The sequence below is a fragment of the Ictidomys tridecemlineatus genome, chromosome 8 (assembly GCF_052094955.1).
Source record: "Ictidomys tridecemlineatus isolate mIctTri1 chromosome 8, mIctTri1.hap1, whole genome shotgun sequence".
Classification (NCBI taxonomy): Eukaryota; Metazoa; Chordata; class Mammalia; order Rodentia; family Sciuridae; genus Ictidomys; species Ictidomys tridecemlineatus.
The window spans coordinates 101438032-101456894 of NC_135484.1; the positions used below are offsets into that span (position 1 = coordinate 101438032).

The window sequence follows — 18863 nt, forward strand, 5'->3', positions numbered from 1 at the left end:
TATCTGCTGTGTTCTCTATAACAAATCATACTGTTGATCACGCTCAGTAAATTCCAAATAATGAACAAACCTGCCTCCTGTCAGTTTGATGGAAATAAGCAGATTGCCAGGCTATGAATCATAAGAACAGTCACTGCCATGCTCAGGGGTTTCCAGAGTACACTGCTATGTCATCTGCCACAAAAACTGGAAGTAGTTATCTGTGCTTCGCAAGGCCAGATCATTCCCTATTTTTATCTGGATATATTCAACCTTCCAAATGTAAGCCACATTTCTCAAGGTACCAAATTGACAATTCTATGAGGTATAATTTCAAGTGCTCTACAGTGAGAAGGAGAGTTTGATGAAACAAAACAGCAACACAAGTTGGTATTACTAATTAGAGAATCCCCCATGCCTATCTATTTGTATTTCCTCTTCACTTCTTTTCCAGCCAACATTCAGCAAAAACAGTAGAAAATCAGACTCTGCCAATAGCCTGCTTTCAAAGTCACATGAGCTATGCTTCCTTTCTAATTGATCTTTTTTTGTGTATGAGCTTATGGTTCTATCAAATTACATTTACCACTGTCAACAGAAAACTCTAAAAGAGTCACACTCGATGTAAAAACACTTTTAACCAGATTATTAGCAGAATCATAGATACAGAATCTTTTAAATACTTTAATGTATAAGACAGAGCTTTACAAAATCTTCAGTGTCTCCTTAAAAATGAATTATAATTACATTTCTTAAAAAGAAAAAAATGCAAATAGTTTAGGAATACCTTAAGACCTTAGTTCGTAAGTCTGCTTAACTATAAGAAAATAACATTAGATGTTCAAGTTCCATCTTAGTCCTATTGTACCAGATATGTACTCTGGTCCTTCAGAATTTTAAAGAGCTCCAAGAAGTATTTTGCTGTGAGGACCAAGTTTAAAAATTACTCTTTTGAAGTACAGAGTCTGTTTCAAGACCAGGCAATAAACTGACTTACTAACCTCTTGTTATTTATTGTTGTCCCTTTTAATGAATGCACAGAAAAAAAAATTGTAGTACTTAAATTCAATTAAAGCTGGATCAGTTTCCATTTCAGATTTCAATTGGAAATGTCAACTATAAATCTTTTTTTTAAAGGATATTATTTAAGACATGTAAAAGAATAAAGTTGGATTCTTACTTTATCACATATAAAAATTTATTCAAAATAGATCAAAAACCTAACTGTAAGACTTAAAAACTATAAAACTCTTAGAAGAAAACATAGGGGAAATCTTTAAGACATTCCATTGGTTAAGAATTTCCTGGCTAAGGGCTGGGGTTGTGGCTCAGTGGCAGAGTGCTTGCCTAGCATGTGTGAGGCACTGGGTTCAATGATTGCATTACTAAATACAAATAAATACAATAAAGGTCCATCAACAATACATATATATATATATATATATATAATTTCATATATATATAATTTCCTGGCTGTGACACCAAAAACACAGGCAATAAAAGAAAAATATACAAATTAGATTGTATCAAAATTGGAAACTACATCCAAAGACACAATTAGTATATTAAAAAGACAATCTATGCAAGGAAAAAATGTTTTCAGATTATTTGTCTGATAAAGGGAAAATATCCAGAATATGTAGAGAATGCCTATAATTCAACAACATAAAACCAAATAACCCTATTCAAAAATAGGCAAAGAATTTGAATAGGTATTTCCCCAAGGATGATGTAAAAATTACTAGTAGGTTTATGAAAGGTATTCATAATTACTAATATTAGGGAAGTGCAAATTGAAACCACAATGAAATACCATCTATTAAGATGGCTACTATTTTTAAAAAGTACATAGCAAGAGTTGGTGAAGATGTGGAGAAATGGGAACCCTTGCACACCGTTGGGAACGTAAAATGATGCAGCTGTTTCAAAAAAACAGCATGGCAGTTCCTCAAAAAAGGGGGAAAAAAAGAATTACATGTGGTTTCCATCAATGAATGAAAGAATAAAGTAGATGTTATGTGTGTGTGTGTGTGTGTGTGTGTGTGTGTGTGTGTGTGTGTAACAGAATATTAGGTAGCCTTACAAGGAAGGAAATTTGGACACATGCTACAACATGAAGAAACCTTAAAGACATGATGCTTCATTAAAGAAACTAGTCACAAAAAGACAAATATCATATGATTCTACTTGTATGAGATATTTTGAGTAATCAAATCCATAGAAATGGAAAGAATGGTAGTTCCCAGGGGTTGAGAAGAGAGGGAAATGGAAAGAATGGTAGTTCCCAGGGGTTGAGAAGAGAGGGAAATGGAAAGTGATTGATTGTTCAGTGAGTATAAAGTTTCAGTTTTGCAAATGAAGATCTACTGGAGATTGTACAACAATGCAAATATGCTGAATTGTACACTTAGAAATGATTAAGATGGCAAATTTTACGTTAAGTGTATTTTTAAATTATAATTTAGGAGAAGATGTAGTTTAAGAAATTTGCTATGAGATAAATATTGGCTAAGTGATTTCTAGAATGCTCCTACCTTCCATCATGATTTCAGATTTCATCTAAATAAATAATCTAGAGTGTAAAGAAAAAGAATCTAGAAATTCTTGTAAACATTTAAAAAGCATAATAAATGGGAAATTGTAACTTTCTGATATTCAATGTGTTCATCATGTAAATATCAAAATTTTATAACTACTACTGGAAAATTACAATTAATTATTCTTTGTATTAATTACTATTATAATTTGTTGTAAGTTAATATACAATGTAGTATTAGAACATTTAAAGAAAAAGTTTTATATTTCAAAGTGTGATTGGGAATCTCTAGCCATATATAATACTGAGAATTTTATATATCAAATATATATATTTTATATATATTTTATATATCGAATATAGTTTCCCTCCCATTTTGACTATATATTTACCAACTTGTTACCATATTTTGTTTGAGAAAGTAAAGAGCTTATAATGCCCTGGTAGGAAATGTGCGCTTCATATTTAGAAGTGAAAATTTTCTCTAAAGAGTTCTGTGACATTAAGTTGGCAATTAACTAATGTATGGACAAGTTAGCAGGTTATACCTGTGCTAAGCAAGTGAATTGTTTGCCTGTTTCACACAGTAGCTAATGTCCAATTTACATGTTGAAGTTCTATTTTGTTTTGAGCCAGAAAAGGACAGCTCACTTCCCAATGAAATCTTCAGCATCTATGAGTCCTAATCCTCTGCATTTCAACAGTAAATTTCTCTTCAAAGTAAACTGGGTAACTTAAAAGACTTTAAATTTTAAAGCCACTTCAGTCAAAATTACAAGTACTTTTAGTGTGGATACAAAAATATGGTAAATATTTTTGTGGCTATGCCAGTGGAGTTGATACCTTTTGAACTTGAATCAGTGGGGAAGGAAAATGATACATCATTTATTAAATGCTTACCTTACATTCTTTATCTCAGTTTAGATCACTACCAGTATGTGATGAAGGGGTTATTACGCCATTTTCAAGCTAGGGAAATAAAGGCTTCAGAGACTGCTAAGACACTCCAAACATTATAGTGCATAGGCCAAAAGGCCTGGATTTGAAAATGGTTCTCTTGACTTCAAAACCTTTTGTTCCCAATATTATTACAATTTTACATTTGCCTTTACTATCTCAAATGAGCCACAGAAAAAGTTCTATGAAATATATCCTACCTTTGGTACATTTTTTGAAGATATATCTCAAGTTGAGGCTGCAGGGATGTGTTTATTACATCTCTTGAGGAGATGTGTGATACATTGGAAAATAAATATTCTATTTAAACATCTCTGATTTTGCAAACCAAATTCCAACTTATTTAAATATCCATTACTTCATATAATGGAATGCCTTGCTCAATAGCTATAAAATTTTGTCAGACAGTAAAACATTTTTAAATTTTAATGTATGCCAGTCTTTTCTTAGCATTGTTTTTTCCTATCAAATGATAACTAAATAATAACAAAATATTTGATACTAAAGACATGTAAGCATTAGAATGCTAGTTTAAAAATTGTAAGGTGCCAGGCAAGGTGGTACACACTGGAATCCCAGCAACTTGGGAGGCTGAGGCAGAAGGATTATAAGTTCAAAGCCATCCTAGGCAACTTACTAAGACATTGTCTCTAAATAACAACAACAAACATTTTAAAAGGGCTCAAAGTTCTCAGTGTTATAGCAATAGCTGAGTTCAATCCCCAGTACAAAAAAAAAAAAATTCTGGAGATAAGCGAATAACTGCTATCTTCTTTCTGACACTGCAGTTAGGGTGTAAATTTACCAGAAAAAAAATATTCTATGGATTTCTAAAATGTTTTGGAAAATGAGACTTAAAATGTGCTTGTAATAATGCATTTCAGGGGCTGGGGCTCAGTGGTAGAGGGCTTGTCTCGAATGTAGGAGGCACTGGGTTTGAGCCTCAGCACCACATGGAAAGAGAAAGAGAAAGAGAGAGAGAAAGAAAGAAAGAAAGAAAGAAAGAAGGAAGGAAGGAAGGAAGGAAGGAAGGAAGGAAGGAAGGAAGGAAGGAAGGAAGGAATTGTGTGTATCTACAACTAGAAAATATATAAAAATAATACATTTCAGGTTTCTGTGTGGTCTAATGAAGGTAGAATTTATTAACTACTCCTGGGAAATCAGGCAAGGATATCCCATTTACTTGGGTCAGATCTTCTGTTCATTCAAGAATTGGCTTCACCAGGATAAGAAACTATTTAAAAGGTTTCAGAATCCTGATCCCAAACTACTCAGTATTACTTAAAAGAATAGTGTTCACTCATAAAATCACAATTTCCTGATAAGAACACAAATACACTAAATTTTCTGATCTAAAATGCTTCATGCACTAGTTGTTTTTCAATTTTATCTTAAATACTTGGAATTTTTAAAAATTCAGTTCCTGCTATGGTCTGAATGTTTGTGCCCTTCCCCAAAATTTGTATGTTGGAACTTGATCCCCAGTGCAATAGTCATGAGTGGTGGGGTATTTAGGATGTGCTTAGGTCATGAGGCGTGGGATTAGTACCTTTATAAAAAAAAAAAAGCCCCAAGGGACCTTATCTGTCCTTTTCATTGAAAGTGTCACCTCTGAACAGAGGGTGAGCTCTCACCAGATACTGAATCTGGGGGCACCCGACCTTGGACTTCCTAGCCTCCCAGAACTGTGAGCAGTAAATGACTCACTTGTAAATTATCCAGGCCAAGATATTTTGTCACAGCAGCCAGAACAGACTAGAGGAGAATCACCATTTTTTTTTTAATGTGTAAGTCATATCTCTAAATGGAAGTGTGAAAGGAATGCAAAGTTCTGGGTTAGTGAAGATGGTTTAACAACTTCAAAGGCAATTGAGCAAATGGGAAAACCCATCTTACCTGAAATGTGTTAAGTGTCTCTGGATGTCAAGGTCTAAAATTGGAGTGGGTCGAGAGGATCCCAGTGGTGATCGATCTTGGCTCAGGAGATCTTGAAATTCTTTACAAATTTGTCTAAAACAAAAGATAGAAGATTGAACTGAACTCTTAAAATGGGGCTTTAATTTCATTCATATTTTACCAAATGTTATTCCATTTTTTAAAAAGGACAAGAAAAATTTCATATAGCAATCTCTGATGTTCCATCCACAGCATACAGCTGAGGTTATTAATAGTGACTTTGTAATGATCACAAATATTTCTTTTTGCCTTCTTTTCTTTTCTTTTTAAACTGAGGATTGAATCCAGGGATGGTTCACCACTGAACTACATCCCTAACCCTTTTCATTTTCTTTTATTCTGAGACAGTCTTGCTAAGTTGTTTAGGGCCTCCCTAAGTTGTTGAGGTTGGCTTCAATCTTGTCATCTTCCTGCCGCAGCCTCTCAAAACACGGTCATAAAAGATTTCAACCAAATAACAGTCCCTAGGTACTGACAAACCAATGTTAATTTTTAAAGTGAATATTGATAGATTAATATCAGGATGAAAGACAATTCATTAGAAAGGATCACATCTAATAATTGCCCTTTAAAATATTAAAATGTGGTATTTTTTAGGACATCATATGTGTAAGCAAATTTAATTAAGGTTATAGCCTTCATTCACAGCCATAATTCAAGTAGACTTTGGAAAATCCTTTTTCCCAGTATTGCATTATAATTCAGACTCTTGTGGATTAATTTTGTATTTTAATACTTGAAGTAGATAATCCATTAGCTAGAGTTTAGTCCACTACCTTCAAAAATATAGTAATACTATACTTTGTGTTAGCTGATTTTTTTTTTTTTTCAAAATGTACCCTGTAGGATATTATTCAGCTGCTTTTCTTGCTTTTAATAATTATGATTTCTGGTCACTAGTTTTACTTTAGCTAATAGTATTGCTGAGTATGTTGGATAATAGTAAAGTCCTTGTGACATATAATCCAAATGACATAATTATAAAGAAGCAGAATATATAGAAGAAATAAGATTTTTAAAAACAATAAAACACCAAATTAATGCAGCAGCTAGAGAGTGAATTTAAGGACTGTCAAGGAATTACTCAAAAACATCTATTATCTATAGTAAGTCCACTCCACATTTGAGATGTGTCATAGTGATTTTTTTTCCTTTTTTTGGTCAGTTTTTGCAGTGGTTCATTATAAAATATAATAATGTGGCCTTGACTTTAATTATCAAAAAGTACAGAAGGGTCAAATTGTCCCAGGTGAATCTTGGGATTCCCAGTCACAATCTTGCTAATAAGCCTTTGTGCCATTAACAAAATGACTACTAAAAATGACCAACTACCTTGAAGTACAAATAATTTATGATGGAGTTTAATCAATGGAGACTTATTTATTATAGATATCTAAAAGTTATTGAATCCTGCCAGAGATCATTTGTGATCTTTTTCTGTGAACAGTATGCCTCTGGTTTACTGACACTGCTCAGATATTGTGTCATTTCACAGAACTTACCCTATTCATTTTTACAAAACACAGATGGAAGTAAAAGATAGTTAGAAGTAAAAGACAATACAAAAAATATAGTCCCTATCATCTTGAATAAAATACAACCCTCCATATCCTCCAGTAATGTTTTGGAAGAGTCTCTGAAATTCGGCTCCTAAATGCATGCTTTTAATTTGTGTCTACTTTCATTGAGAACATTAGCTCTGAATTCCTCTGTTCCAGGTGAAACTCAGCTGGGGTAATTTTCAGGTGTGTTTTAATATGTTTTAATAACTGAATGAAGAAGGGTACTTCTGCTGAAGTACCTAAGTATTTGACGCTATTTTGTGGGGGCATTGTCATCTGCATTTTGTGTTATTTAAGAATTAGATACACTGAAATTGTTCTTTCAAGGAAATTTCTAAGTATAATTTTAATATAGCCTCATGCTATCATTTTTATGACTAGCAATATGAATTCTTGTATAATAGACCATCATTATGATTTGTTCTCAGAAAGAAAGATTGGAGCTAAGACCAGTCTTTTAATTTTCTCTCAGATTGAAATAAATTTTTAAAACATTAAAGATCAAAACATTGCTTTAGCTTTTGTGGTATGGTACTTGAATAAACTAATTTATAGACTGTCAAATCAACTTTGACAAGCTACACAGCAAACCATAATAACACTGATGAAGCACTAAGGAAAAGGAAAAGTGTGGAATTATTTAACTCATGCTGAATAATTCAATTGCACCACACATGAAGCTCTAACAGGCACAGTACTAGAATTCACAGCTTTTTGTGTGGGGGGGGTGGGAGCAGATTGAACCCAGGGCCTTGTGCATGTGAGGCAAGCACTCTATCAACTGAGCTATATCTGCAGCCCTAAAATTCACAACCTTTGATATTAATTTTATTGCTTAAAGGATGGACTTAGGATGACTTCTAGACTTAAGTACAGAAACAATCGTACAAATTCCCCATAGTAAAAAACCAAAAAATTCCCCTAGTCAATTGTCACCGTCATCTCTTTATGACAGCTATAGAATTATTAATTTTATGACTAGCTTCATTTTCATTTACATTTTTTATTTATGCAGCTACAATAGGAAATATTCTTATGCCTCAGAACAAAATGTCATATTATGAATCACGTAACACAAGATGATCTTTGGTGAATCATACATTCTAAATTTGTCACTTACGTCATTGTCCTGAAGGAAGTAATGTTTTTAGCTGATTTCTGGATTTAAAATTCCATACTTCTCCTATTAAAAATTACTGTTATGGTAACAATTTATAATTATTAACTTCTGCTTTGCTTAATATAGATCAAATTTTAAACATATTTATTCCTAAATTCAATGAAAAGGTTTACATGTGTTTTCTATTGACCAAATAAACAAATATTTTCCCTACTGCATTTCTATTTTTCTACCTATGTAATTGTTTAAATTATACAAAAATATTTGGTTAATCAATAAAACTCTAGAATAAAAAAGATATCAAAAACTAATGGCACTTAATGGCCCTTTATATGATTATATACTTCATATGATTGTATACTGGATTAAATAAAATAATTCATTTATATTTTTCTTATTAAAACTGAATGTTTTATTTTTATTCACTGAGGTAAGAAATAAATGAAGATCAGCAATTATATTTCTCATCCAGTGCATTTTGGATTTCATATATATTTTTGATGAAGTCTTTTTTGGTGCTGGGGATTACACCCAGGGCTTCACACAAGTTAAACAGTGCTGTACACTAACCACTAGGTTTGTGGAAGTCTTATGAACAAAGGTGGGCTGACTAGAATTAAATGAATATCTATGTAGGACACTTAATGCCAATTTTTACACTTAATTCATAAAAATACCCAATGCTTTGCCATTGATAGAAAATTAGAACTGCTGGAAACACATGTTGGGTCTGTTCATATGTTGCAAAAAAGGTCATTTTAGTCCCATAATACTTTATCTACTTATGTTGGTAACTGGTTTTATGGTATTAGCAATGACTACATAGTTTTTTACTTTAATTTTTATTTGATTTTGACCAATAAGATGGGATACACATTAACACCAAAATGACAAAAAATTATGAAGATTGTATCTTAATTTTTAGAAGATTAGGACCTATTTGTTCATCTGTAAATTAACTTAATCGGAACCATGATCTCAATTCTTGCTTGACATTTAAGGATCTGCAAATGTCTAACTATGTAAAGAGGAACCAAAAGAATATAAATGCAAATGTCTAACTATGTACAGAGGAATCAAAGACAACTATATTTTCTCCAAATGGTTTTTGAAATCAAAGTTAAAAAATAGTAACCTAAATAATATAGATTGCTTACATTCCAGGCTAAAGGAAAAATTCTTCTGCCTAGTGGAATCCATTACACTAAAACAGATGTCTCAGTATTATTTTGACAAATCTGAAAGTAATTATGTTTTCTATGAAAACAAAATCTCATCAATTTGGATGTACCCAGAGATTCCAAAACACTTCAGCAGACTAAAGGGAACACCTGTGAAAATAGGAACTTGTGTTTTACAATGTTGAGGTGATAGACATGAGTATTCACAGAACTGGGGGAAGTTTTCCTGGGGAAGGAGGACATGAAGAAGAGTATCTTTGGATTGGTGAGTCTTAGAATATGGTTGGTGAATCCACGACCAGAAAATTTCAAGTTAGAAAACATCCAACATGTTTTTTCCTTGGATAATTTGTTTTTTGGGATAACAGTATCAGTCAATGTTATAGGGGTTTGTATAAAGGAACTCTGCCTGGTGTTGCCAGCTAGAATGACATTATGCTTCGGTAACACCTGGAGTTACTACCTAGCATTTAATACTATATAATTCTCTGGATCTGTAACAAATATTTACCTTTTTTCCCGGATATTCATTAATTATTCAAACTAAGCAACTACAAGTATTTTCAATTCCTTCTGGAAAAAACGAAACATGACAGATGGAGATCTACTGAAGCAAGAAACTATTTGAAAGAAGAAAAGAGTTCAAGAAAAGTAGAAGCAAAGAGCTCCAAGAAAATTAAACTATGCAAAAATTCCAGATTTAGGTCTTCCCCCTAGCAGGATTTCATATGTTTGCATAGCACAATATTTATCCACAAATTTTAAGTTCAAATTTTATACCTTCCTTTTACATTTTTTTTCTCTATTTCTTGGTCTTCATGCTCTCTTTCTGCTATTCCTTTCTGCTTCATCTCACTTTGACTTTTCTCCTTTTGCTACTGCCTTTTATTTCCTTCTCTCTGAGACAAGATGCAACAATTATCTAGAACTCTTAGAAGAGCAATGCATAATATAAGCCTAAACACAAACAGTAGAAGTCACAAGCAGTGCACAATGTAAGGGACTCAATTGTCTCTGGCAAGTCTATATAATAGATGTCCCATGTAATCTCTTAAATTCACAAAAAGACCTGTGTTAGAATACAACAGACACTAGTATGGCCCTATGTATAAACGTGGCTGTATAACCAATGTGATCCTACGATCTGCACACATGGAAAAATTAAGATTACGTACCCCATTTGAATCAAATGTATGATATGTCAAGATCATTGTAATGTTTTGAGCAACTAATAAAATAATTTTAAAAAATTGAAGAAAAAACAAACAAAAAAAAAAACAACAAAAAAGACCTGTGTTATATTAGAAGCTGGTGAAAGAGGGAATATTTTGTATTGGCTTCATATATTTTAGCTAGTGTAAAATTTAGTTAGCATGTTTTAAAGTTGTTGGATAATTATTTTTGACATCATATTCTAAGAAATAATGCTTTTAATCCTATCTATCTTACATTTTTCTCTTAAAGAACTTGTCACACATAATGTATAAATGATGACAGAATCATGTGGAACTATCACTTCTACAATCTAAAGACAGATTAGGAAATACTCTAAGATTATTAATGCTTTAAATTTAGCAATAATTTATTTTAGTACAGAGAAGATAGCAAGAATGAGTTCTCACCTGAAGCATTTTTCTCTAGAATCTTTGATTATGACTTCCAATGGTACTTACAGTTTTGTTGGGTTTTCACAAGTTAATAGCAGTTTTCCCACAAATTATCAAAGAACTTTCAAGTTTGAGGGAATTTAGAAGTCATAGGAGCTTCCTTTTCCTATTGTATTGATACATTTGCCAATATTATTTCCTTCCTTGTTGTAATTTGCATTTTAGTTGGACTTTTCATAATTTTCAGAATTTTTCACATACATTATGACCACTGTTTAAATAATATCATGGGAAGCAAGAGAGTTCAGGGGTAATATCCTTCATTGTTTATTAGAGAAAATGGGGTACTGATGTTGATCTTTGGTCCAAGAGATCTACCCTTAACCCCTTATTGCATCTGTGTCATCTTTCATCATATTCCCCAAACATTTATCATGTTTTAAGATTTCTATCTTCATTTATAAAGGCACAAGTACCTTAGACCCAATTATATAACAACCAAAGGCATATTTGCCTGGAATCTACATTTTCTACTCATATTTTCCTCAGAATTTCTGTGCATTCTAAAGAGGTTTTCTACAAACTTCCATCAGTTTCATTGATAACCCTATCTCTAACCAAGGGCAGTATGGTGACCTTGCCTGGATCACAGATGAGTATGTGTTCTTGTTTAATATATTTAGCTGCTGGAGTGTGAGATCCTCTTGTTTTAGAGAGATGGCGCTTTCTAGACTGTTTCCCTCATTTCAAAGAAAATGGAAAAACTGAGGATAAAGGTCCATCGAGGCTTCCTCAGGGTGCTTACTTGGTCGCTAGGATCATCTTTTTTCTTGCTGTCTGTTCCTTCTGTTCCATATGTTGTCTGGCAAGGTGTTCTCCCACTGCCTTGGCTGGAAACTCTGTTTCACATGTGTAGCCAAAATCCCGAGCCAAGTGCAAAGCCTCCCCTGTTGGCAGACAACATAAGTCAGTTTCTTACCAATATCCAACTTCCTAACAGTAATACTTTACATGTACCTCAAGTTCCACTCCTGGTGGTGGTCAGATGGATCATTTTTCCTATTCATTCTAAACAATCCAAGAGAAAAGACTTACTGGGGTAAGTGAGGAAGAATGAGGAGAAACTGAGGAACAGAGACAGAACTTACTAACTAGGGCTATGTGGAGAACTGAGAGGAAAAAACAAAACACAACTCAAGAGTTTGTATTCCTCTCATATTGTGGATTATTAGACAGATTGGTATCCAAAATTCTCCACATTAATTCCCAGAAGAAAAAAAAATTCCTTGTGCATATAATGCTATTTTCTACACATATTGAGCAACGATTCCAAATAACTTTTCAAAGTAATTGAAACACGTTGGAGAACAAAGGATATGAACTATATCAATCTTATAATATTACATTGTAATATTATAAATAAAGATAGTATATTATGTGAATATAGAACTAGCATTACCAGACCTCAATATACTATAGCACTATGTACAATCCTTAGGTATAATAAAATCATAAATAACTTTTTTTTGAACAAAATATGAAGCCCAAGTAAATTTTAAGAGATAGGATAAAAATATTTTACCAGAAAAGTAAGATTGAGTCAATCTGGAGAACAATTATTGTTTTTAAAGTTCACTCAACTCAAATCTTATCTAACAAATAAAACTTATTTTAAGAAATCAAGCTTGAGCTGGGTTTGTAGCTCAATTTTAGAACAGATAAGGCTCTGGGTTCACTCCTCACTCCACAAAAAATAGTAATAATAATTATCAAGCTTTCATTATATATACCCTAAGCATCAACTTTGGTCAAGGCACAACCCTAAGCAGGAATAATGGGAGGACAAAGTCACAGTAATAATAGTAGCGATAACAACAAAAACCCAGTCTGAATGGCATGTGATAATTTTTATTATATCTATAAAAACATTATCTGTACTTTAGGCATATTTATTAATATTATAGTGTTATCATATATAAGATATGACATATAAATACCAAATATATTTTAAAGTGATTTATGAGACATCAAATGAGAAACAGGTGGTATTCATGGGGAGGTAGTCCAACAACCACAGTTAATCAAATTTTTCCACAAAGAAATAAAAACTAATCAGACTTGACAAAAATCATGATGCTTGTTTTGATGACTGGCTAAAGTAACACTCTAAAAAGTCATGAATTCAAATAGATATTATTCTTTACAACAAAAAATTAACAATTGTAGAAAATTGGGATATATGATAGGATGGTACAGTGCAGAGAAAATATAATGCTGAGAGTAAATTTTCCTTAAAATTATTCAAGTTTTCTTGAATTATTCTTAGCTTTTTTACAACTAAAAATATTTTACAACTAAAAATCTATTTTTTTTTTGGTACCAAAGATTGAACCCAGACATACTTAACCACTGATCTGCATCCCCAGTCTTTTTTATTTTTTATTTAGATGTCTCCAATAAGTTGCTATCTCAATAAGTTGCTAAGACTGGCTGAATTCACGATCTGCCTCAGCTTCCAGAGCTGCTGAGATTAAAGGTATATGCCGCCATACCTGGTCACAATTAAAACTCACAAGAACAAAATGTAATAACTTTTACCAAACATTTTATTATGAAAAATCAAATATATAGCAAAGTTAAAAATTGTACAATGAATACTGATATGCTTATCCTGAACATTACACAAAATTTGCTTTATCACATATCTAGTCATGTTTCTAAATCTCCATATATCATTAATCTATATCAAAATTTGTACATTTCAGAGAAAATTATTAATCTCAATATGCAACTTCCTAAAAACTTTGCATGAGTATCATTAAGTGGGGTTAAATATTTGCTTTTAGTCCTTTCTATAAAAATGTTTATCTCAAAAGAGTTTCCTGACATCTACTAAGAAAATGGAAGAAAGAGACAAAGAACTCTTTAGTAGTAGTTTGTTGGTATGATTTGTATGTGTGCATGGCAGGGGGCATACATGTGTATGTGTGGTGCTGGGGATCAAACCCAGGGCCTTGAACATGTTAGGCAAGTACTCTAACACTCAGGGACACCCCCAGCTCTGTTTTATGTTTTATGCCTAATGACCAACTAAGAACTGGCAGGGTCATGGTCTTTGTATATTTGTCAGAAAAGAACATTGAGACAATGAGATAGCCTGCTGTGACTAACATAAAGATATTAGTTAGCATCCTGATTTGAATTTTCAATGTGCACAAATATTAACCACACATCAAAATTAACTGCTGCATTTGTGCAAGTAAGTCTAATTTTTATTTGTTATCATCAGACACTAATGTTGCTATTGATTTTTCTCACTAACTCATTCATGCTGTAACCATTTCTTTCATTCCCACAATGTGAAAGGCCCTATTCTAGGCCTTTGAACAAGAGTGTAATTTGATATAAAAATGTCACAACAAAGTAAACATATTAGTACAGATAATGTTTTATGAACTAGTTGTAAAAGTCCCCCCACACAACATTTCAAATGAGCAATGGCAGGTCTTCAGTTGAGATATTTATATTCATGTGGTAGAAAACATTGGTTTTCCCCCTCCATTTTAAATAGAAAGATGACATAACTTAATAGAAAGGATTTCTATGCTAATTAGCATAAGTGTTGCTAATTTAATGGAGGATGACAGTTTTGGGTAAAGCTGTATAAGCAATATATTTAAAGTGTTTATTACCAGCACAGTTTATCACTCTAACTAATTAGGAAAGAAAATGAATGTGTATTTGGCGAAAGCAACGGCACAAGGATTTTTTTTTTTTTTAGGACATTGCAATGCCACATAGGCTGTTCACTTTTGCTAGATAAATGACAAAGGGAAGTTATTTGATAGTTTTCAAATTAGTAAGTCAAAAATGTCAAAGTTTAACTCATCAGCCAATGCTAGTACAGCACTTGACCAGAGGATAAGTGCACATGGACTTTAGGACTCAAAAGTATCTTGCAACACAATAACATCATTGGTCATGTTATCTTTATACTAAAATCATATATGCTAGTATAGCTGCACAGTGCATTATTCACACATAAATATATATTTAAATAATATTTTAACATAGACTATTACATATATAAACAGTGAAAACAGGAGGATGGCAGCATGCCTCTTGAATTTTGTGCTAAAACCTGATTCCTGAGAATCTGTCCCATTTTATGCAAAGCTCTCACCGTGTGGTAGTTTTAAAAAAACAGTTTGAGTGGAACAGCTGCTATTTACATTTACACTGACAGCCAGATCCCTCCTTTCCTTAGTTCTGTTTAGTGCTTTCTATTGCTTTCGATGTAACATTGTTACAGGATGTATAGCAATGCTACATCAAAAGAAGTGGCAAGTGAAGACACTCTGATATGTAGTTAAAATGGGTATATCATGCCAAGAAAGCTTTTGTGCATGAGGACCCAGGAATGAATGAATAAATGCATCTATGAATTAAAACACAGATATCCAGAAACAATGAACAATCTGAACTTAAATATTTTACAGCAGATACCTTAGAGGCGAAGTTTTAAGAAAAATTAAAATCTTGGCATCAAAGAAGTATAGGAATAAGAATCTAGAGGGTTTGACTGATTTGTGAAAAATAAAGACCTGTTAACTTTTCTGTCATTGTGGTGGGAATAAATAACTCTGTGAACAATGAGCCAGACTCAGTAACGTATGGTAGAAAGGGCATTCCAGGAAGGACCAAGAACATTGTCCTTTCTATTCCCACAAATAGCTGCTATCACCTCATTTCTGAAAGAGATGAAGGAGGATGCAATAGTTATTTTATTTTTAATATAGGTTAAAGCTCCTCCTTTATTCCAATGTATTGCACCACTTGGCTATCTCCTCCCCGACCTCCTTCTCTCTCTTTGTAGTTCTGGGGATCAAACAGAGTTATCATTAAGCTTTACCTTCAGCCCATCCTCTTATTTATTTATTTTTTTTTCCCCTTTGGCAGCAGGGATTTAACTCAGGGGTGCTTTACCACTGAGCTATTTTCCTAGCCTAAGTCCTCCTGCCTCAGACACCTGAGTTGCTGCGATTATAGGTGTGCACCACCACACCCTACCCATCCTCTTATTTTTAAACACAACTGAAATAACACAATAACTTTGATAAATGCATCAATTTTATTTCATGCCAATTCAGGAATTATATAATTTAGAAACAATATCCATGGGTATTTAGGAAGATGAGGTTAGTGCTTAGAAAGGAATATCTTAAGTGAAAGGCTTCAGGCTCATGTGCCATGTAACAATTCCCTCTCCCTTCCAAATATGTGGCAATAAGTAAAGGATATTCAGTATTTCAATAGTAACAACAGTAGATGATGACTTATTTTGCTCTCCTTAAAAGCAGTCATAAGTAAATTCCAGAATATGGGAAGAACATAAAAAGATAATTTGCTCTTGGTTTTAGGGAATCTAGGGGAAACTATAAGGAAAAATAAGTGACAATTATTGATGCTGCCTTGAAATGGGAAGTTAATGAAAAAATAGCTTCTGAGGAAAAGTTGATTACACATTGCACTGAGATTGTAGTTCTTTGGGGGCAAGTCAAAATTGTGCTTTTAGGTAGAAATAATAAATCAGATTTTTTTTTTTTGGTACCGAGATTGAACTCAGAGATACTCAACCACTGAGCCACATCTTCAGCCCTATTTTGTATTTTATAGAGAGATAGGGTCTCACTGAGTTGCTTAGCACCTCACTGTTGCTGAGGCTCGCTTTGAACTTGTGATCCTCCTGTCTCAGCCTCCCAAGCCTCTGGGATTACAGGCATGTGCCATGGCACCCGGCACATCTGATTTTTAATCTCTTATGCAGTTATTAAGAATTTATCTTCTTTAAAAGTATTGCTTTTAAGAGAAATGTACTTTATACAACTAAAGTTCATTATTCAAAACTAATCTGCATTAAACACCAATTCCACAGTGTAATTCATTAGATAATTCCTACCAATTGCACCTGTAACAATATTATTACCTCACAACAACTCAGGTTTAACTTAATATTGCAATAGGCAATCTCATTAATGAAAACAATAGTTCATATGTTTTAAATTGCAGTCATGTATGTATAATTTCAATCTTATTTTCATGTATAGTGAAAGAGCACATTTGAACCTATGGGATTATTTCAAGAAGTACCTATTAGAAAGCAAATTTGAGAATAGGTTAAAACCTGCATAAGACATTATGTTAAGTAAGTTTTATTTATTTATTTGTACTGGGGACTGAACATACCTGTGAGTTGCATCTCCAGCCCATTTTATTTTGAGAGAGGGTCTTTCAAAATTGCTAAGGTTGACCTAGAACTAACCATCCTCTTAACTAACTGGGATTACAGACATGTAGTTTCATACCCAGCTAAAAATGTTGTCTTATAATATCAAACTCTAGTAAACCTAGAAAGCTGAGGATGAAGTTCCTACATTTATTACAAGTTTTTTAAACTATTCTGAAAGGAATGCAGTCTATAACACTACATCTCATAGACAGGTGTCTTAAAATCTTGTAGTTTCCCTATTTTAATGATAATTTTCTTCAAACACCAACACTTTGTTTTTCAAAGCAATAGTTTGTTCCCCATTCAATTCCTACAATAAGCACAACACCCAATTTGTAATAGGTACTTAATAATATTTTTCATTTCTTACATAAAAAAGCTTTAAAATATTTTATTGGTTAATTATGACAATAGTCTCAGAAGATATCCCCTCCAAATAACATAGTGCAAAACTAAAGCAAAAGAGACTTGCTAGAAAATTTAAATATGTATTAAAAGCTTATTAAAAATAGTATGTAGGGGATGGGGATATGTTGGAATAACCTTCAGTTTACAGCTAACAGCTAGCAGCTATGAGCAGCTCAGAGTGCTTGAAGAATCTACACTTGTTCAGGCCTGATAGGAACGCCTGCAGGATGCTCTGCTCTGGAGAGCCGATAGTGAAACCACATCCTTAGCACTTGTGGTTAGCATTGCCAAGCTGCCAGCCAAGGAAACTGATAGTCAGGAGCTTCAGGCATGGAACTCCTAACTTAGAAACCCCCTCCCCTAAGGACAAAGACCCTTCCTGATGATAGCAATATTTAGAACATCCTCATAGTGTGGTTATATTAGGCATAAGATGATTGGCTTATGGATACTATATTGCTTATGTATGATTGATGGGCATGCCCCACTCAGACCCTATAACAATGTATGCATTCCAAAAATAAACTGAATACTGGACGAAGACCTGAGGTGGGTCTCCAGCCAGTTCTCTCACCAGCTCCCAGAGTCTGTGTGTTGATTCCGCATCCCTATCCCCCACAACAAGGTAGCTGAGCCTCTAATTGACCACATCAGTGGTCAGATCTACAGCAGGGATATAGCTCAGTTGGTAGAGTGTTTGCCTCACATGCACAAAGCCCTGAGTTGAATCCCTAGTACCAAAAAAAAAAAAATAGTATGTGACTATCAAAGGAGTCATTTAATTAAAGACTATGTTGAAGACAAAGCTTTTCACCATATTTCCACAACCTGGGGATTTACTTTAAAAATGGGAGTTGGGCTGGGGACTAGATCATGAGTGGAGTACTTTGTCTGCCATGCACAAGTTCCTGGGTTTGATCTCCAGCACTACTCACATGACCGTGCCTGAGTTTCAGCCATATCAGTTAATGTCTGGTGCAAGGTTCTGAACTTTTTTTTTTTTTTGAAAGCTCCTAAAGTAATTCTCTCAAACAATAGTTGAAAATCACTATCCTAAGGAGAAGAGAAAGCATTATGTAGGGTAGACTACACATTCTCCCCAAATATGAGAATTCTGAGACTTACACAAAGGGAAGGTAGTCACTGAGGAGTTAATATTGAAGTGTAAGAGCCTTTCTAGCTAGGTTCTTGAATGATGAGTTCTGCCTTATTTGGATGATGCAGTGTAAACTCCAAAAACAAAAGAGGATATGCGGTAGTTGGAGCAG

The 18863-nt window shown here is 33.4% G+C and overlaps 1 protein-coding gene across 2 annotated transcripts in view; it reads right to left on the minus strand.

Annotated features, from left to right (window-relative positions):
- Tfap2d (transcription factor AP-2 delta) overlaps window positions 1–18863 on the minus strand; it is a 64012-nt gene that overhangs the window by 12665 nt on the left and 32484 nt on the right. For both annotated transcript variants that reach the window (XM_021721836.3, XM_005318580.4), the window contains exons 6-7: window positions 11704–11845; window positions 5369–5482 (exon numbers count right to left, since the gene is read on the minus strand). In XM_021721836.3, coding sequence (XP_021577511.3) covers window positions 5369–5482; window positions 11704–11845 — 256 coding nt within the window. The remainder of the gene's footprint in view (window positions 1–5368; window positions 5483–11703; window positions 11846–18863) is intronic.